Source organism: Fringilla coelebs, assembly GCF_963513975.1.
Source record: "Fringilla coelebs genome assembly, chromosome: 22".
Lineage (NCBI taxonomy): Eukaryota > Metazoa > Chordata > Aves > Passeriformes > Fringillidae > Fringilla > Fringilla coelebs.
The window spans coordinates 2,717,031-2,735,504 of record NC_140048.1 but is presented as its reverse complement, the minus strand read 5'-3'; the positions used below and the strand labels follow the sequence as shown (position 1 = coordinate 2,735,504).

At 53.2% G+C, this 18,474-nt stretch overlaps 1 protein-coding gene across 1 annotated transcript in view; it reads right to left on the bottom strand.

The window, feature by feature from the left end:
- Window positions 1-18,474, bottom strand: part of LOC311162042 (ephrin type-B receptor 2) — a gene marked incomplete at both ends in the record, with an annotated part of 276,894 nt that overhangs the window by 223,372 nt on the left and 35,048 nt on the right. The window contains 13 exons of the mRNA XM_084220153.1: window positions 60-215; window positions 1,207-1,397; window positions 2,992-3,141; window positions 5,865-6,074; window positions 6,447-6,508; window positions 7,117-7,302; window positions 8,047-8,172; window positions 8,655-8,722; window positions 9,320-9,416; window positions 10,178-10,340; window positions 10,466-10,590; window positions 13,845-14,180; window positions 16,120-16,275. Coding sequence (XP_084076279.1) covers window positions 60-215; window positions 1,207-1,397; window positions 2,992-3,141; window positions 5,865-6,074; window positions 6,447-6,508; window positions 7,117-7,302; window positions 8,047-8,172; window positions 8,655-8,722; window positions 9,320-9,416; window positions 10,178-10,340; window positions 10,466-10,590; window positions 13,845-14,180; window positions 16,120-16,275 — 2,026 coding nt within the window. The remainder of the gene's footprint in view (window positions 1-59; window positions 216-1,206; window positions 1,398-2,991; window positions 3,142-5,864; window positions 6,075-6,446; window positions 6,509-7,116; window positions 7,303-8,046; window positions 8,173-8,654; window positions 8,723-9,319; window positions 9,417-10,177; window positions 10,341-10,465; window positions 10,591-13,844; window positions 14,181-16,119; window positions 16,276-18,474) is intronic.

Sequence of the window (18,474 nt, the reverse complement as noted above, 5' to 3'; positions counted from 1 at the left end):
GGTGGGTTGGTGTGGGCCTGGGGACACCCAGACAGCGCTGTTTGCTCCCTGCTACTCACTCGATGTTCATGTGCATCACCATGCCCAGGGAGGAGTACCCAGCCATGGCAAAGTTGTCCCGGTAGTGCCCCAGGCGGATGGAGTCCAGCCAGTCCTCCACAGTCAAGCAGCTGCTCAGGTCCAGCAGACCCCTGTCCAAGCGTGTCTGGGTGAACCTGGGAGCAGAACAGAAGGGGTCAGACGAGAAACATTGGTCCAAGGTGAGCAGGCTGTCAGGGCCACCTGAATGCACCTATATAATCAGGAAAACATTCAGGTTGGAAAAACCCTCTAACATCATCAACTCCGACTGCTGACTCATCACTGCAAGGGCTACCCCTAAACCATGTCCCCAGGTGCCACATCCATACCTCCAGGGATGATGACTGCACCACTGCACAGGACAGCCTGTGCCAGGGCCTGACCACCCTTTTTATGAAAAAAAATTTCCCTAATATCAAACCTAAACCTCCTGTGGCATAACTTGAGGCCATTTTCTCTCTTCCTGTCCCTCATTTCCTGGGATCAGAGGCCAACTGCTGCCTGGCTGCATCCTCCTGTTAGGGAGCTGCAGAGAGCCAGAAGCTCTCCCTGAGCCTCCCTTTCCCCAAGCTGAGCCCCTCCCAGCTCCCTCAGTCTGGAGCCAGCGTGCTCCAGACCCTTCCCCAGCTCTGAACACACTCCAGCCCCTCCATTTTTGTCTTGTTGCGAAGAGCCCAGAACTGACCCCAGGATTCAAGGTGGGGCCTCACCAGTGCCCAGCACAGGGGGAAAATCACTGCCCTGATCCTGCGGGCCACATTATTCCTGATGCAGGCCAGATGCCATGGGTCTCCTGCTCACCTGGGCACACAGCTCTGGCACAGCTGATCTGCAGATTGTGCAGAGCAGGACAGAGAGAGCCCTAAGCAGGCAGGCAAAGGCAGGGATGCTGCTGCATGGGCACTGCTGCACTTCCTTGGCCTTGGCATGGGGATGCCATGGTGGGAGCAAGGGGATGAAGTGCAGAAGTTCCTCCCTACCCACCACAACCTCTGTCCACAGGCCCCGTGCATGTCCATGCTCCCAAGGGCAGCCACTGGTGCTAGAGCCAGTCAGAACTGCAGCCCAGATGCTCTGACCAGTATCAAGTCACTAGCCTTGCACACAGGGTCAGGGAGCCCTCACCTGTTGATGGTGCCTGTGCACTTGAGGTTGTCGGGGTTGCGGATCAGCTTGTCCAGGATGCCGACAATGTGGGAGAAGCGGGGCCTCTCGCTGCGCTCCTTCTGCCAGCAGTCCAGCATCAGCTGGTGCAGGGGGCTGGGGCAGCCCATGGGGGCAGGCAGGCGGTAGCCTTCCTCCACAGAGGTAATGACCTGCAAGGAAGCCACAGCCGCAGTGAGGCTGCACCCCCAACCCACTCCCAGCCCCACCGACGGGAAGATCCATGGAAGCTGCTGGGGCCGTGGAATGGGAAGCAGAGGGACGTGCACAAGCTCCATGCTAAACAAGTGAATGGCTGCCTGCAGGCTCTGTGCAGAGCTGGCAGCTGGCTGGACATCACACACACACAGGAAATCAGTGCTATGACAACAGAGTTGTTTAGTGGTCCAGTGGCCTAAAATATTGCAGCTTCCCTCCAGCAGACAGGCCATAAGGTGTAGAAGAATTCTTGGCAGAAAAAGGGCATGCTATACTCTTACAAGAATGGACAACCCTGGCCTGCAGATTACAGAGTTACTTTGAAGACCATGTACTGTCCTCGGAACAAGATAGACCGTGTACCATCCTCGAATAGATACAAGAAAAAATGAGCATTGTGCCAAGACAAAGCCACATGCCAGGCACATTGTGGGAACTGGTAATTTAGCACACCTCAGCTAAAAATGCTTATAGCGTGACAACCAATCAGCAAATAACATGTATGTGTGAATGCAGCCACTTAACCAACGGGCATTAAGCATTAGTGGTGTGAGACAGTGTATAGAGAAGCATAAATATGCCAAAGTTGCTTAATAAAGCAGAACGACATGGAGCCACATTGTTGTGATTGTTGTTACTTGGCCGACTCTCCGTGGGACCCTCTTCAATAAGGGCTGCACTCACACTCAGGTTTTCTACAGCCAGGGTGTGGCACTGGTTGACAAGGCTGGAGGAAATGCTGCTTGAAGAAATTTTGTGGAGGAGGTGGTGTAAGCCACTGCATTCATGCCCGGCTGTCACCAAAGCCACCACAAAATAAGAAAAAATAGGCAGAGAGGGGGCTCCTAGCACAGTGGGAGATTTATAGTACTCATAGTTAAAAAAAGGAGTTCTGTGGTTCTGCAGAGCCAAAATACTCATTTTACTGCCTCCTTCTGAAAATTTTGCCCTCAGGTTGTAGTCAGGATTATAACCTGTATTTCCCTTCAGATTTTATGCTACTCTTAAGGTGGGAGTGGCCCCACACAACTCAGACAAGCCCCAAGCCTATAGTTGGGTGGTGCTAGCCTGAGGCTCTCAGCAGCCTCATTTGGGCAGTGGAAGGGATGGACAGCCAGCATTGGAACTGGCAGGCTGGTGCAGGGGTGCTGCAGTGATCCTAGGGAAGCCCTGACCCCTTCCAGGAACTGGGAAATGTGGCACAACATGAGCTGACTCTCTCCAGCCAGCAGAAAGGCAGGATTGCAGACAGCCGCAGAGCACACAGCCAGTGTGGCAGCGATCTCCCTGCCTGCGTTTGTACTGGGAACTCCAGTCAGTGTCCCCAGGATCGGGGCAGAACTGGGAAGGGCCAGCAGGTAGTCAATCTATGAGCTCTGGTCACTCCTGGGTGCCAGGGCACTGCAAAGGAAAAGGCTGTGCGGCAGAGGGATGGACTGCTGTCGCCACAGAGAGAACATACGCCCTGCATACAGCCCTGTGGGGATGCGAAGGGATGCCAGGCTGGCCCGGGGCAGGCAGGAGGAGGGGCAGCCTGGCAGCACTCACGTCCCGGTTGGTCATGTTCCAGTAGGGCCGCTCGCCGTAGGCCAGCACCTCCCACATGACAATTCCATAGCTCCACACGTCGCTGGCCGAGGAGAACTTGCGGTACGCGATTGCCTCGGGAGCCGTCCAGCGGATCGGGATCTTCCCCCCCTGGAACAGTGAGTGAGAGTGGAGGCTCAGAGCAAGCAGGGCTCAGCAACCCAAGCTCTGCAGCTGGGACAGCTGTTGGACAAGCTGGGGTGGTGTTGTAGTGTGTCGCAATTTCCTGTTCTAGATTCCCCAAGCCTTTCCCAGGTATAGCTTTCCTGTTCCCCTCCCCCTTTCTCTTCCTAATTGATGTCCACCAAACTTAACATTCCAGTAAGAGCGTCGTGTGATTGGCAGAAGTTCAAAAGATGCCTCTCAGCCCTGGGCCATTGGCCTGTCTAAGTGTCATTGTCCCCTGAGACTCGCCCTCTCCCACCTGGTTGGTAGCTCACCTATCCTCTCCCCTCCCCCTCCCCCTGAGCTTAAAAGGACCTGGAGACCATGGACCTGGGCTTAAAAGGACCTGGGACCATGGACCTGGGCTTAAAAGGACCTGGGACCATGGACCTGGGCTTAAAAGGACCTAGAGACCATGGACCTGGGCTTAAAAGGACCTAGAGACCATGGACCTGGGCTTAAAAGGACCTGGAGACCATGCGGCCAGGATTCTACTGTAGCTGTTACCATATTCAGACATCTGTGACCCTGGAATAAAACTCTGGATTAAACCCTGTGGTAGAATCCACTCCTTTCGTTCTTCACCTAGCCTAAGGACTTTCACCCGAGGTAAAGCTGAGTTTCTACAGCCTGGACTTGTTCTCAGTGTCTAGCTGCAACTCCTAGCTAGCCAGAGGGATCTCTGTGGCGGAAAACCACAGCAGCTGCCTTTGGCCAAGCAGCGAGGGCCGGACGAGCCCAGACACGTGCTATCCGGTAATATTGGAATATTATTCCAATAGGGTGGCATCTTCTAAAAAGGACTGGGGAGGTAATCTGGCCAAGAGAAGCCCAGAGGTTTATGTGAAGGACGATTTCAAGGTGTTTCCAGCAGAGCAAGGAGAACACTGTGCTCTTTTACAAGGTCTTCATGCACAATTTGGTTCCCCAGTGCTCAAGAGACAAGGAATTCAAAGTGATGAAGAGGAGCCCTGGGCTACCAGAACACACAAGCACAGAGCTGACTCTGTGTGCAAGCAGAGAGCCTGACTTGAGCAGACAGGGAGATGGGATGTGCTCCCTGTCCTTCCCCGCTTTGACAGGCAAGGACTGAAAAGGCAAATGCATTCAGTTAAAGGACCATGCTGACAAAAATCAGCAATACATGGACTAAGAATGCTTTTAAGCTGGAAATGTGGTTGCCAGCCATCTGAAGAGGAAATTGCAGTGTAGGGGACATTGGGTGGACTTCCCAGAGCATCTGGAGCAGGAATGGTGTGCTATCACCATTCAGGGACAGCTGTATAGGGAGAGCTGCCTCTACCCAGCTGAGTCCTGCCTGCTCTGGCACATGCCTTGATAAGGACGGAAGATGAACAATGTGTCTTTTGGGAGAGTTCCTTGGGTGAAGCAATCTCCTCAGTATGTTGAAGACAACCCAGGAGGAATACAAGTTTCTGAACACAAAGGAAACCTCATTTGTGGGGTACCCTGACTGAGACCTCACCAGAGATCCTGATTCTGGCACTGCATCCTTGTGGCTCAGCTCTGCCCACACTATGCACTATCGAATCTTCCTCCAGAGCAATGAGCTCTGGTGGGTTTCACTGCACCAAGGCACCTCAAAGCACCAGAAACCAAGCAGCAGGAACCTTGCCCAAAGTTAAATTATCTGGAATGACATGCTGTTTCTTGAGGTACCAGAAGGAGCAGATGAATGCATAGACACACACACACAGGGAGCCCCTCTTGCTCAGCTTCTCCACTTTGCTGAAATCAAGTAAAGACCATGAAGGGCCACATTCTTTAGGCTGGGCCATGGTGCACCCATCCCTCAGAGGTACAGCTGCTCTAGACATGCTCAGCATCAGCTACCCCAAAGGAGCATGAAGCTCTTTCTGCTTCTGTAGTCTTGGTCTTTCTGAGAAATGATGCTCAGACTCCTCTGCTACAGCTCCAAACTGACCTCCATCAGGAACAGTCTAGCCACCAGATGTGTTCCAGGGGAGCACACTAATTCTTTTCATGGCTAGAGAAGAGCAAAGAAAGCTCAATTTATTTAACATATTCTATGTGTTTCATGAAAATGTATTTAATTTTGCTCCTAATGACCTCCCATGAAGGAGGACATAAAGAAACAGAGCTGCCAGGTTGGCCAGAAAAATCTCAACAGGGCTTCACAGACAAAAGTGTCCTGCATGAAATAAAACCACAGGTTGCAAGATCAATTCCCACCTTTTCCACATCCATGAATGAGGCAGAGTCACGAGGAAAAACCAGTGTGTGGCCACAATGCTAAAGGGTGGATCAGAACACCCCCCATGGATTGATGGCTCTAGGACAACTGTGGAGTGGATGGAGCTACATAGCCTAGGGAAGGACTCCAGTGGGAACACAGAGGCCACACACACCCATGGGAGCAGCTGGCTGGGGATGTTTGGTAACTCTCTGTCCTGCCATCCTGCTGCTCTTTGTTCACTGCAGACTCAGTTCCTGGATGTCCCTGTGCCAAGGACAATGCTTTAAGGCTTGGGAGCTCTTTGGGTTTGAACTGTTGGCCCAGATACCAGCAGGAAGTGACATCGCCATTCCTGCCCTACCTATTTTGACTTGAAAGCCTCTGACTTTTCCATGTGTCAGAGGCCTGGGGCAGCAACCAGCAGCAGGGACCAGCTCTGTGAGCCACGCACCGTGGTGGTGTATGCAGCATCAGGGTCGTCCTCCAGGATGCGGGAGAGGCCGAAGTCGGACACCTTGCACACCAGGTTGCTGTTGACCAGGATGTTGCGGGCGGCCAGGTCCCGGTGCACGTAGCCCAGGTCAGACAGGTACCGCATGCCTGCCCCAATGCCCCGCAGCATCCCCACCAGCTGGATGATGGTGAACTGCCCGTCGTGTTTCTGGAAAGGAAATAACCCAGAGTTTGGTGGTGGTCCTCACATCCTGTTGGTGCTGCTGTCATTAAACCAGCCCCCCAGTGCCTCTCCTCTTTGGCTTTGTACCTCCTCTGACCCCACTGCCTCCTGCTTGTGCCCCTGCTCACTTCCTGCCCTCTCAGTGCCTCTGACGCGTGCTCAGGCTGTTGTCCCTGCTTTTGCAGTGTCACTTCAGGGAGCCAGACACAATGCCTGGAGCCTGTGTCTGCTGGAGAGGTGAGAGCTCGGCACCCACAGCTCTCTCTTAAACAAGAGGTTTCACTGGCTGTGAGGCTGAGGAGCAGGAACCAGCCCCAGGGGATGTGCAGTGAATGAAAATACAAACTCGCTTCTTACCCTGAGGAAAGTGTCTAGTGAGCCGTTCTCCATGTATTCAGTAACAATCATTACCAATTTGCCTGCAGAATACAAGGGAGGTCAAGTTAGCACAGAAGTCACCTTTCTCAAGGAAGCCCAGTGCCAGGTTTTCACTGGGAGAGACATGAATTCAGGTCTGTGGGTCTTCTGCAGTCCCCCAGACTGGCATCACAACTGCACTGGGCAGGACTGGCCCAGTGATGGGGATGTGGCAACAACCCAGACAGGTATCCCTCCCTCCAGGTGCTATTGGCATGGCTAGGTCAGTTTCCTTACCCTGCTGAAATTTGCATGCCATTAGTGTAAGGCTTTGCATCAGAATGTGCCTTTTTGGAGGAAGACTTCAAATTACGATTCAGTACAGGCAGCCTTTTAAATAAATGCCTTTGAGTAGGACATCTCCCAACCCAACAACGATCTGGAGCACACTGCAGAGCATGGTGTGGAACTGCCATGGGGAAGTTTGTTCTGGAAGTGAAGGCAAGGGGGTGGCTGTCCCAGGTAAATGCACAAATCTGAAAAGCCACTGGGGCAGTGAAGGATGGAGTGCACCCAAAGTGAGCCCTGACCCACAACTCCCAGGCTGCCTGCAGGGAGATGCATCCCAGCTCCACTACACCATACACTCCCTCCCCTGCCAGGCACGTACTCTTGGTGACCACCCCCTCCAGGTGGATGACGTTGGGGTGGTCAAACTGTGCCATGATGCTGGCCTCACTCAGGAAGTCCCTCCTCTGCTTCTCTGTGTAGCCTGCCTTCAGTGCTTTGATGGCCACAGGAATTTCCCTCTTCCCTGGCAGCTTCAGGCGGCCGTAGCACACCTCTCCAGACTCCCCTGCAAGGCAAGGGAAAGTGGGGGCATGGAGAGCTCCTCAGCTTCTTGTGCTCACCCACCAACACCTTGAATCATCCAGTCTGTCAGCATACTCACAGCATGCCTCAGTCCCTCTGTGTTTTAGTCTGGATTTCAGTGCCCTCCAACCCCTCCAAGATTCAATCCTCTGAAAGGATTGATCAGCTCTTGTTTCTAGTTCAGGAAGGATGGGAACATCTGATTCCACCTCTCTCTGGTGGTTGCCACCGAAAGCAATGGGCCAAGGGCAGTGATTACAATGGCATCATTCCTCTGGGTTCGGCCCTCAAGGCGCTGCTGGTGAAATTCCAGCTCCAGCTCTGCACTCTGCCTCTCCAAAACCCCTGTTCCTATGCAAAATTCCCTTTTGTTCTGAAAATGTGCCATTTTGCTTGCAACTCCATTTGCATCTTGTCACCCCAGGCTTTTTTAATGGGTGCATGTTGGGACACCCATGGGGACAGACTGAGCCATCTGCTATGTCAGCCTTAGCTGACACACACCTGCTGACGAGCAACCCCCTGCACCAGGCTGCTCCAAAGGGTTTCTTTCACTCCCACAAAGCCCCACTCTATCCAAGGTTTGGATCTCCCAAGGCTATGGAGCAGACAAAGCCCTGCTGAGCACGGTTCTGATCCCAGCGGGCCAGAGGCACGGCCCAACCTCAGAGCATGGATTTTCCTGAGCAGACATCATGCAAAGGGGCAGCTGGGCACCAGGACTCACCAGACCCGATGACCTTCTCAATCTTGATCCGGGAGGCCTCTATTTCACGGGTGAACTCATGCACAGTTTGGCAGGGATCCTCGTATGTGTGGGGGTCCACATAGAATTTGGACTCGGGGAACTTCACTGCCGGGTTTCAAAGTGGAGAGAGGAGATCAGCACTCTCAGGCAGCCCTGCTGGGAGGAGGGACACCCAGCCGCAGGGCAGAGGGCGGGCAGGGGCAGGACAGGCTGAGGAGCCATGGAGATGCAGCACAAGGAACCCCCAGTCACGCTTTGGTGCAGCTGTGTTCTCAGAGCAGTTCAGGAGCTGGCTGCCCAAGTGTTCTCCACATGACTGTCCCATTCCATCACCCCCCACCTCTGCCCGTGGCCTGCTGCTTTCTGGAATGATCCTGCTGCACTCTCAGGGCACAGTGTTCAACATTTCAACCCCATTACCAGGATGCCCCTGAGATCAGATCACCCACTCAAGTCTCCTAAGACGTGTTCCCAGAAGGAGGCAAGATACAAAACCCTTCCCCCTGGAAACCACAGCACTGCCAGGGGGGTAACAGTCCATCTCTGCCCATCCATGGATCTGGAGCTCTTCCCAGAGAGTGCCCTACCTTGCCCATTCTGATAATGCATCTTCTCCTCATCAGAGTCCTGGAAAGCCTTGCTGTACCCACAGTGCCTGCCACAGGAGGACAAGGGTCAGAATAGAAGCCCCCATCCCTCACTCCCACAAGCATTCCAAAAACAGGGTAGAAGGCAGTGCATGCTGGAGCTGCGGGCAGCCAGAGAAAACACTTGGCCATCCACCAACTGCATCCCTGCATCTCACTGGACTGACACTTTGGTACTCTCCAGGTGCTCTCCAAGGCTTGGCAGTGCTAAAAGCATGTGTGCTTCACATGCCTGGTTCAGCCATGCTCAAACAAAGCACACAGTCTCCCTTGGATCTGTCTCCTGTAGAAAAGATCTCTCCACCCCTGACCTACCCACCAGCCCACCCAGTCAGCTCTAGTAGCAGTTCTGCTACTGGTATTGCTATTGCTCGTGCTACTGATATTCTGTATATCATATATTATAATATACACATTGATTTATTACTATTCAGCCTGCTGGCACGAGGGGAAGATCTGGAGACTGGCTCTGCCTCATGAAGTCTCTTGGCTGCTTATTAACCCTGGACAAACTGAAAGGAGAAAAGTTGTGCCCAATTCTCCCCTTCCTCTTGTCCCTGTTGGAGACCTCCAGAAAACCTCACTAGCCTCGACAAAACTGTTACCTCTTCTTGCAGATCAGAACCACCAGCAAGGCGACAAGGCCAGTGATGAGTGTCAGGCAGATCCAGACAATCGTCATCGTGTCATACCGGAGAGACACTGGAAAAAGCAGGGCAGGAAGGACGTGAGCTGGAGTGGGGAATTCACTGCTGAACTCAGGAACATATCTACCCCATGGTCTTCAAAGACAAAGTCTTGGGCTGACAATGCGGTAATGGTCTTCAAAGATGAGGCACTGTCCCACCATTTCTCAGTTTTGAGCCTCTCCCAGTGTACAGGGACCACTTACATTGGGCAAACCAAGGAGAGATTTGAGAAAGCCAAGGTGACACAGCAAACCAGTACAGAGAGGAGACTGGAGCCTCAGGACCTCTCCAGATCTTCCCTGCCCTAACTGCTACATCCTTCCTCCCTTTTCTTTCTAATGTATAAGCATGGAGTCATGGAATCATTAAGGCTGGAAATGACCTCTAAGATCACTGAATCAAACCATTAGCCCCGCATGGCCAAACCATCACTTAAACATGTCCCCAGGTGCCATATCAACAGATTCATTGAGCACTTCCAGGCATGGTGACTCTACCACTGTCCTGGGCAGGCCGTTCCAATATCTTCTTTCAGTGAAGAAATATTTCCTATTATCCAACCTGAACCCTGTTTCAGCTTGAGTCTGTTTCCTCTTGTTTCTAACATGTCAGAAATGCAACCTCAAGCAATCCCTGCAGGCTGAGACACTGGGGGGATGTGCCTTCAGGTCCCGTCCCTGTGTGGCAGTGGAACAGTGGCCATGGAGAAGGGCATCACCAGGCCCCAGGCTCCCTGCCCCACACTTCCCACACCCCACACCTGCACACACTCACCTGGCTTCCCCGTTTCCACCTCCACAGTCTGACTGAACCTCCCGCAGCCAGCAGAGGTGCGAGCCCGCACCTGGAATATGTAGCGGGTTGCAGGCTTGAGCCCAGAGATGGTGGCAGTGGTGCTCTTGGATTTCAGAGTTGAGTAGCTCTGCATTTCCTTGTCCTGGGGAAAACCAACAACAAAACCTTCTCTGCATTAGCACGGCAACCACAAAGTCTTCCAAAGAAGCCTTTTCTGCAAGGCTGGCTGATAGCAGGGGGCTCAATGAGAAACAAGCTCAGCGTTACCTTCTCATAGTACTTGATCTCATACTCCAGGATGATGCCATTGGGCTGGTCCGGCTCTTGCCACAGCAAGGTGACGCTGTTCTGGCCTGTGCTCTCCTGATGCACCACCACCACCTGTGATGGGGCTGGGGACCAGACAGGGGGGTTAGGTGCCTGCTGAGGGGGGGCAGCAGGAGACAGCAACAGAGAGGGGTGGAACCAGAGCCCCAGGCAGTACCCCCGGCTTAAACCCGGTTTCTGGTGTAATTAAAGCCATGCGGAGGTGAGTGCTGTGATGGGGATTGCAAATAGGCTTTTCCTTGTTTTGGCTGCATCAGTCTCTTTCCCATGGAGTAAGGCAGCTCTGAGAAGATGAGAGAGGAGGGCACTGGCCCAGGCAGGAGGAGACACAGGTGATTTGCTGTGATCTGGAGCCAGAAAGGAGAAGGACCAGTGTGGTTGCAGGTTATAGAGAGTGTGGAGGCCAGTGGGCCTACACAAAAAGGGTCCATTACAGTTCCTTGGATAGACAGACCCTAAGTCAGAAAAATCTCCCCTGTACAAAGCAACTGAGCAGAGCCTCTCCCAGGATGCTTTGTTGTGTACGCAAATGTATCCCAGTTCTACCTCCCTGGTTGGCCCGTTGGCCTCTCCACCCCTTTTTCCTTGTATGTACATGCCCTAGAATGTTCTCCCTTCCCTGCTTTCCCATTGGCCTCATATTGCCACAGTGTCCTGCCCCCTTTACCCCACTGGCTGCCACCCCTTGTCCTGCCTCCGTACCGCCCGGAGCCCTCAGTCCATTGGCCCTCATGCTCTGCGCTGCCCATATTTAAACATCGACCCTCCGCTTTCATTTTGTCTTTGTCCCTGCACCCTTTCAGGCAAGGCGTGAGTAAACTGCCTCCTCCTCAGAGCTCCATACAAAGGCCCTTCCCACTTCTTTGTTGTTGGTGATTCTACAAGAGCTACATGAAGTGTGTGCAGGAGTGACTGTGTGCTGTGCCTGTGATGGGGGGTGTGTGTGTGTGTGCGTGTGCGCACGCACGCTGGAGTGACTCTGTGTGTGCCTGTGATGGTGTGTGTGCATGTGTGTGTGTGTGTGTGTGTGCCTGTGATGATGTGCGCGTGTGTGTGTGTGTGTGTGTGCGCACTGGAGTGACTCTGTGTGTGCCTGTGATGGTGTGTGTGCCTGTGCCTGTGATCGTGGGTGGGTGTGTGTGTGTGCGCGCGCGTGCGTGCACTGGAGTGACTCTGTGTGTGCCTGTGATCATGTGTGTGTGCGTGTGCCTGTGCCTGTGATGGTGTGTGTGTGTGTGTTTGTGCGTGCGTGTGTGCTGGAGTGATTCTGTGTGTGCCTGTGATGGTGTGTGTGCATGTGTGTGTGTGTGTGCGTGCGTGCGCGCACACTGGAGTGACTCTGTGTGTGCTCCTGTGATGGTGTGGGGGTGTGTGTGTGTGTGTGTGTGCGTGTGTGCTGGAGTGACCGTGTGTGTGTGCTCCTGTGATGGTGTGTGTGTGCCTGTACCACCGAGCAAGCAGGTCCGTTACTGGAGATGCTTCTGGAAGGTTGGGTGCCACCGCCATGACCAGCAGCTCATGACAGGAGATCCCTACTGCACTGTCCCCTCTTGTTCTGCCTGCAATAAAGGGAGAGGCACAGGGGAGATGATAAGCATGGTCAGGGTCTGAGCAGCAGTCTGAAAGTGCCTGGGGGTGCTCTACTGTCCTAGGGTATTTGTCATCTTCCCAGTCCTGGGCTGGGAGCCTGTGAATCTGTTCTTGTACCTGTAGCCATGCCTGAACTGTACCTGTCACAGCTGAAGGAACCAACTCGAAGCCTCTTTTCCTATTGGGAAGATATCCACTAGGTGTTCACCAGAGTGTAGTGGGTGTTGTGATGGCCAGGTGCCATAGGGTCTGGCTCAGGGAAAGGTTTTGGATCCCACTTGTGAGCTTCATTGTCAGGTGAAAAATGGGATGAAGACAGAGCTGCAGTGGCCATGGCTGCAGTGCAGGGGTGTCACCAGAGCAGCACAGAGACCAAAAGAGGCCACAGGGACTGCAGCAGCAATTTTAGCTCTTTGGGGCTGGCTCCTCTGAGAAGCAGAAAATGCTGCTTGTAAGAGCACCCTGTACCAGATGGGGAGATGGGACAGGGTGGGATGGTGGGAATCAGTTAAACTGCACGAGCATGGGCAATGCCTTTACTCCAAACAGCCAAGGGAATCTGTGCTGCATCTGCCTCAGCCATTGGGGCTGGGCAGACAAGGGTGACAGCACCCAGGAGGTCCCCTCATGCAGTGTCAGGGTCCCTCAGCACCCTAGGCGGGCAGGGGGCTCTGTCACCTGCAGCAGCTGGAGCACAGAAGCTGAACTACTAAATTCCCAACCCCGCTGCTTTCACAGCACCTGCTCAGAATCCATTTTGCAGCTCAATGGTCAAAATAGCAATACTCAGTGCTTCCTGAGAGCCTATCCATCTGACACATCAGGCTGAGGCAGCTCATCAGCACTTGGAGGGATTGTGAGGGATCAAGCTAGCAGGACTGAGCCATTTCCACATGCTGCAGAACTGCTACAGGCTGGCATTAGTGGCAAAGGAACCTGTTCTCATGCCAGCCATGAGCTATCCAGTAAGGCTGCCAAGTTTCTCCCACTGGTACCCCTGCCACAAGACCAGAAGGGGCTCAGCATCACGGTAAGTTCTTGTGGGCTCCTTTCAAACAGGGAGGACTGACAAGGAGGGTCAGTCCCTGCCCTGATCTCTCTGCTCACAGTGTGCTCCATGGAAAAATGCCACATAACCAAGTCCTGTCCTACCTGGGCTAGAGCACTGCTCAGAGGAATTTCCTGAGGAAAGATCATTTTGCAGTGAGGAATTTGTAAAGGTGAGACATGCATGAGAGACTTTTCCCAGCAAACATTGCTGTCATTTGCCAGGGCCTGGCACTGGTGTGAGATAAGTACGGACTGCTGCCTGGCCCTTTGGGAAGGGACAAAAGGCTGGAGGATCAGCCTGAAACATTCATACTCCACTTAGTGTTCCTGTCAATAGACAAGTGTTCTCCGTGTCCACTGTCTCTTGCCTACAACAGTGTCTGCAAGATGAAGTGAAGGGAACGGAGAACGGAAAAGGACACCATGAAGCAGAAGCAGAGAAAGGTAAGAGTTACCTTGGGCAGCAATTTATCCCCAGCCCATTCCAGTTCCCTGAACCCACCTCCAGCAGCATAGAGGACATGGGTCCCATTTCTTGGCTGTCCTAAGCCCATTACAAAATCAGCCCTTCACTGCTAGAGCAAGTTCTGGCTCCTGCAGACACTGCCTGGAGCGATGCCGGAGCAACAGCAGCATCACCCCCACAGGCCAAGTCTGCAGGGGGGTCCGCTCCTCCTACCTGCCTGGTTTGTCGTGATGTTGGCCACCGCAGCTCTCCTGGACTCCAGGCTGAGGTCGGAGACGCCGTTGACGGCCTCCACCCAGAAGGAGTAGTTGGTGTGTGCCAGCAGGTTGGTGACGGTCAGCGCTCCCTGCACCAGGCTCATCTGCTGCGGCACGAAGCGGATGCCGCTGCCGCACGCCTCGCACGGCCCCGCGTCCCCCGCGCAGCGCCGGCACCGCACGTTGTACACGATGTCCGCGCGGCCGCCCTTGTCCAGGGGCGGGCCCCACTCCAGGGTCACGGAGGTGCCGTTCACACTGGAGATCAGGTTCACGGGAGCAGAGGGGGGCCCTGGAAGAGAAGCGGGGATTCAGGCTCAGCGAGGGCTGCTGGAGTATTGGAAATGGTGGAGCGCGGGACCAATGGATGTCGGAATCCAGGACGTCCCTCTGGCTGCCCTGGAGGACTCGAGACCCTGGCAAGGGGTTCAGAGACCTTGGCATGGAGTCAAAGACACCTGTGCCTTTGGTTTTAGCCCATGGAAACAATTCCTGACTTTGTATGAAGATGTGCAAGCCACAAGAGTTTGAATAGAATGATAGTGAATTTACCACACGGTGGAAAAGTAGAATGGGGGTTTTTAGAATGAGGGTTCAAGAGGCAAGACGGAGGAATCTGGGCATGTTGTGTCTTTCTCCTTCTTCTTCTTGTCCTCCATCTTCTGCTGTGATGGTGGCACTTCTGGATTGGTTTAGAATACAGACAGACTGTCTAACATAGGTGATAGGTATTGGAAAATGATTGTAAATAAAGTACATGTAGTTTTTAGTATAAAAAAATAACACCGCTCTGAGGTGATCAGTGTGCCTCAACCCGACCTGCTAGACAGACTTCAGCAGGTCAGAGAAAGAATTTTATAGATAAGGAAAAATAAACAACCTTGAGAACGAGAGCCAAGGAATCCCATCTTCTTCTTCGGACTTGGGGCTGGGGAAAAAGAGACTTTCTAACACCTCGGGGTCATTTCAACACCAGAGACCCTGTCAAATGGAGATGTGTCTTGGGCAGCAGGGCCTGAGCTCACAAACACTGCTGCAAGGGACACAGAACTGCCCAGAGCAGCCAATGTGCCAGACACGAGACAGCAAAGACACAGGCAGGGCACAGGGTGAAATGCCTTGGAGGTAAAACGGTCAGGGTCAGGATGCCAAATGCCAGACAGCAAGAGCTGGTGTTAGTTCTGGGGGAAGCAGGAACCAATGGTGAGGGAGGAAGATTTGCAGGGAGAGCCATAGTTGATGAGCTGGATATGCTCACCTAAAGGGAAAGGTGAACTCACAGTTCCTTGGCGGATTAATAAACTTGGGTGGATATTCCTTAGGGAAACAGAAGTCAGGTGTTATCCTGCTTATCCCTCCTTCACCCTGGCCTCAGCTAGCAAAGCCACACTTGTCTGTCCTCCTGGACCAACTGCAGAAAGGAGGACTCCCCCTGGGATGTCCTTGTCTCCTTTTAATAGCACTGGGGTCCTCAAAGCAGCCTATTGCAAAGCTGAGCTGAGACCAAATGACAAACCCTGGTGTCACCGTCCACCCACAGAGGAGGAGAGCACTGCAACGCTTGCACTGACCCCATGGCTTCCCAGGGGTGTCTGATTCTGGGAAAGGAAAGCTGGGGTGGGGGGGGTCAATCACTTCCCCCAGGTAACAAGTGACAGGACAAGAGGAAATGGCCTCAGGCTGTGCCACAAGAGGGTTAGAAGGTATTAGAGAAAATTGCCTCAAAGAAAGGACAGTCAGGCATTGGAACAGGCTGTGCAGGGAAATGGTGGAGTTACCATCCCTGGAAGTGTTCAAAGAACTGCGTGGATGTGGCACTTGGGAGCACAGTTTAGGGGTGAGCATGGTGGTGGTTCTGGGCTGATGGATGGACCTGACAAACACAGAGGCTTTTCCAACCTTAATGATTCTGTGACCCTCTGACCCTGGTCAGCGGCATTTGGAGAGCAGCAGGATGGGGTTGACAGAGAGGCAGGGAGGGAGTGCAGCTAAGGAGGGCTCAGCTCACAGGCCAGACAGATCCTCAGGGTTGTAGGGCTGGTGGAGCACCTTGGGCAGCAGTTACAGGGCCAGGGGAGAGCGCTGGGCTCAGGCAGGAGCAGCAGCCAGGCCCAAGGATGTGACAGACGTGCCCCAGTGCAGCACAGCGGGGCACAGGACAGCCAGGGGTGTTCACAAGGTTCTCAGGGGATACTCGGGAGGTACTCGGGGGATACTCAGGGAGTACTCACGTGTGCAGGCAGCCGAGGGCGGGTCCTGCACGGCGCGGTAGAAGCTGCTGTCACAGTGGCACACACGAGCTGCCCGGCTCTCCGAGTGGCTGTGCAGGGGACATTTAGCACACAGCTGGTCCCCAGGGGCTGATTTGTAAAATCCCAGCTGGCAGGCTGCAGGGAGAAGGGCACAGGTCAGAGGGATGTGCCTGGATGAGGAGCATCCCACAGCTCAGCAGAACCCACCAGCACAAAGCTCAGCTCTGTTCTCATGTAGTGCACAGCAAACCAGCCTTCTCCCCTGCACCTGGGCGAGTCCCCTCCAGCTGCTCCTCTGGAAACTGAGCTCTCTTCCCCCAGCTGCACTTACTGCCATCCTGACACCCGTTCCCCACTGCTTCATGAGCAAACTTGGGTGCCTCTGCTGTTCAGGAGCTGCCTGCAAAGCTACAGGTATTCTTGCCCCTGTGCCTGCTGTCCAGCCACTATCTGCCCTCAGGACAGAGAGCACTGCAAGGATCAAACCATGGAAGCACTGGAAATCTATTGGCAACTACTCCAAAATACCATTTATGGGGCAAATTTACAACACAGTCCTCACTTCACGGTGGTTGCCACGAACACTGGCTATGCCCAGGTTCCCAAAAGCATCTATGTGGGAAGTTTCAGAAATTAAATTTCCACATCTGGGACATAGTACATGCAAGACTCTGGGGTGCTGCCACACAGAGCAACAAGTTTTCTTGCACAAAATGATAGGGAAAGAGCTTCTCTTGTTGCACAGTACAGCAAAAAGGCACTGCATGCCTGCTGCCCTCTCTCTGGAGGCAGAGGGACATTCAGGCCAAGTGAGACAGCCTTGGCAAAAAGTTTTTTTCTGACAATACAACCTGCCTGCAGTTCCTCTGCCTCCTCCTGATGCAGGAGCTCATCCCACACCCATTGCTCTGCTTCATCCTACCCCTTCTCCCAGCAGCCCCTCAGGTAGATCATTTGTCACACAAACAAACAGCTTGTCTCTCATTAAAAAATCGATTTCTTCAAGAGTGACATGTGGCATGTCAGGCATCTGTCTGGGGGTGGAAGGATCTGCCCTCTCCTGCAAACTTAGATTCCAAATAAGGGAAAGCAGGGTCCCTGTACTCATGAGGTACTTCTAGGACCAGTTCTAGTGATTCAAGGATTATTCCTGACTCTATCTCATATCTGTTTTTTCCCACTGAGGTAGTAATACCTTCATTTTTTCATCTTTACCTCCAGTGGCCAGATTTGCATACAGCCTCAATCTTTGCTTTCAGGCATGTAAAAGGGTTTTTTTTGTGATCCAGCATCCTCAGTGGGCTGTGTCCCTCCATGCTGTTTGTTCTGTTTCAAGGTGCTGATTTGTTTTCTTATTAATAACACTCCTTTCCTTGCCACAGATCTCCCTGGACTGATGCTACCAGCATATTCCACCTCTCACACACTGTACAGTGACACAAGGGCCTTTTTATGACTGAGCTACTCTAGCAATGGCAGCTGAAGGCAGTGCTCCAGTCATGTATATCTGGTGTGGGGAGCACTTGCTGGTCCCTCTCTGGGCTCTCTCACCAGTTTCTGTGGCACTTTTACACCAAATGCTCTGTTAACAGCAGGGGAGTGATACCACTGGCAGGACACACACGTGCTGCATGTGCCAGAGGTGCTGGCACAGGCTGGTGTCACATCTTGGTACAGCAAAGGCCAGCAGTTCCAGACTTTGTTCCTAATTTTCTGCTTCTTCACTCCCCAAAGGGCATCAGGGCAAGGAGCAGAAATGCCCAAATTTGGGGATGCAAGGGAAGGCAGATGTGAAATTGCAGCAGCTTAGGGCTGGTTTTGTCCCCCAGCTCTTCTGGCACCTTTCACCTCCTCAAGGGCATCAGGAGAGGAGAGAACACGGAGGATGCAGATTTTCAGGGGATTTCTTGTCCTCCCAAGGACAACCCAAGACATTTGGTAGGGTCTGGTGCTGAGGGTGCCAAGAAATTCAGGGACTCTGCCCTTGCCAAGTGCACCCTGATGCAGGACCCTCCAATCTGCATCACATGAGCACAGACACACCCTGTTCTCATGTGGGGACAAATCTGGAAGGCAGCCAGCTGGTGGAAAAAACCCCAACCAAACTCCCAAAATAAATCATAAGAAAGAAAATTTTCCAGTTTTCCATGTGGGAAAGGATGAAGAACACTGCATGAGCACGGATGGGAGCTGAGCAATGGGACAGCCCCCGTCGGTTCTGGGCAGGTGCAGGACAGGAAGGGCTGCTTTTAACTTGTGTGAATGTCCCTTGGACCTGCAAACCATCATCTCTACCCATGCAGCAACCAGCAGCTTGTAACTCCAGAGGTACTG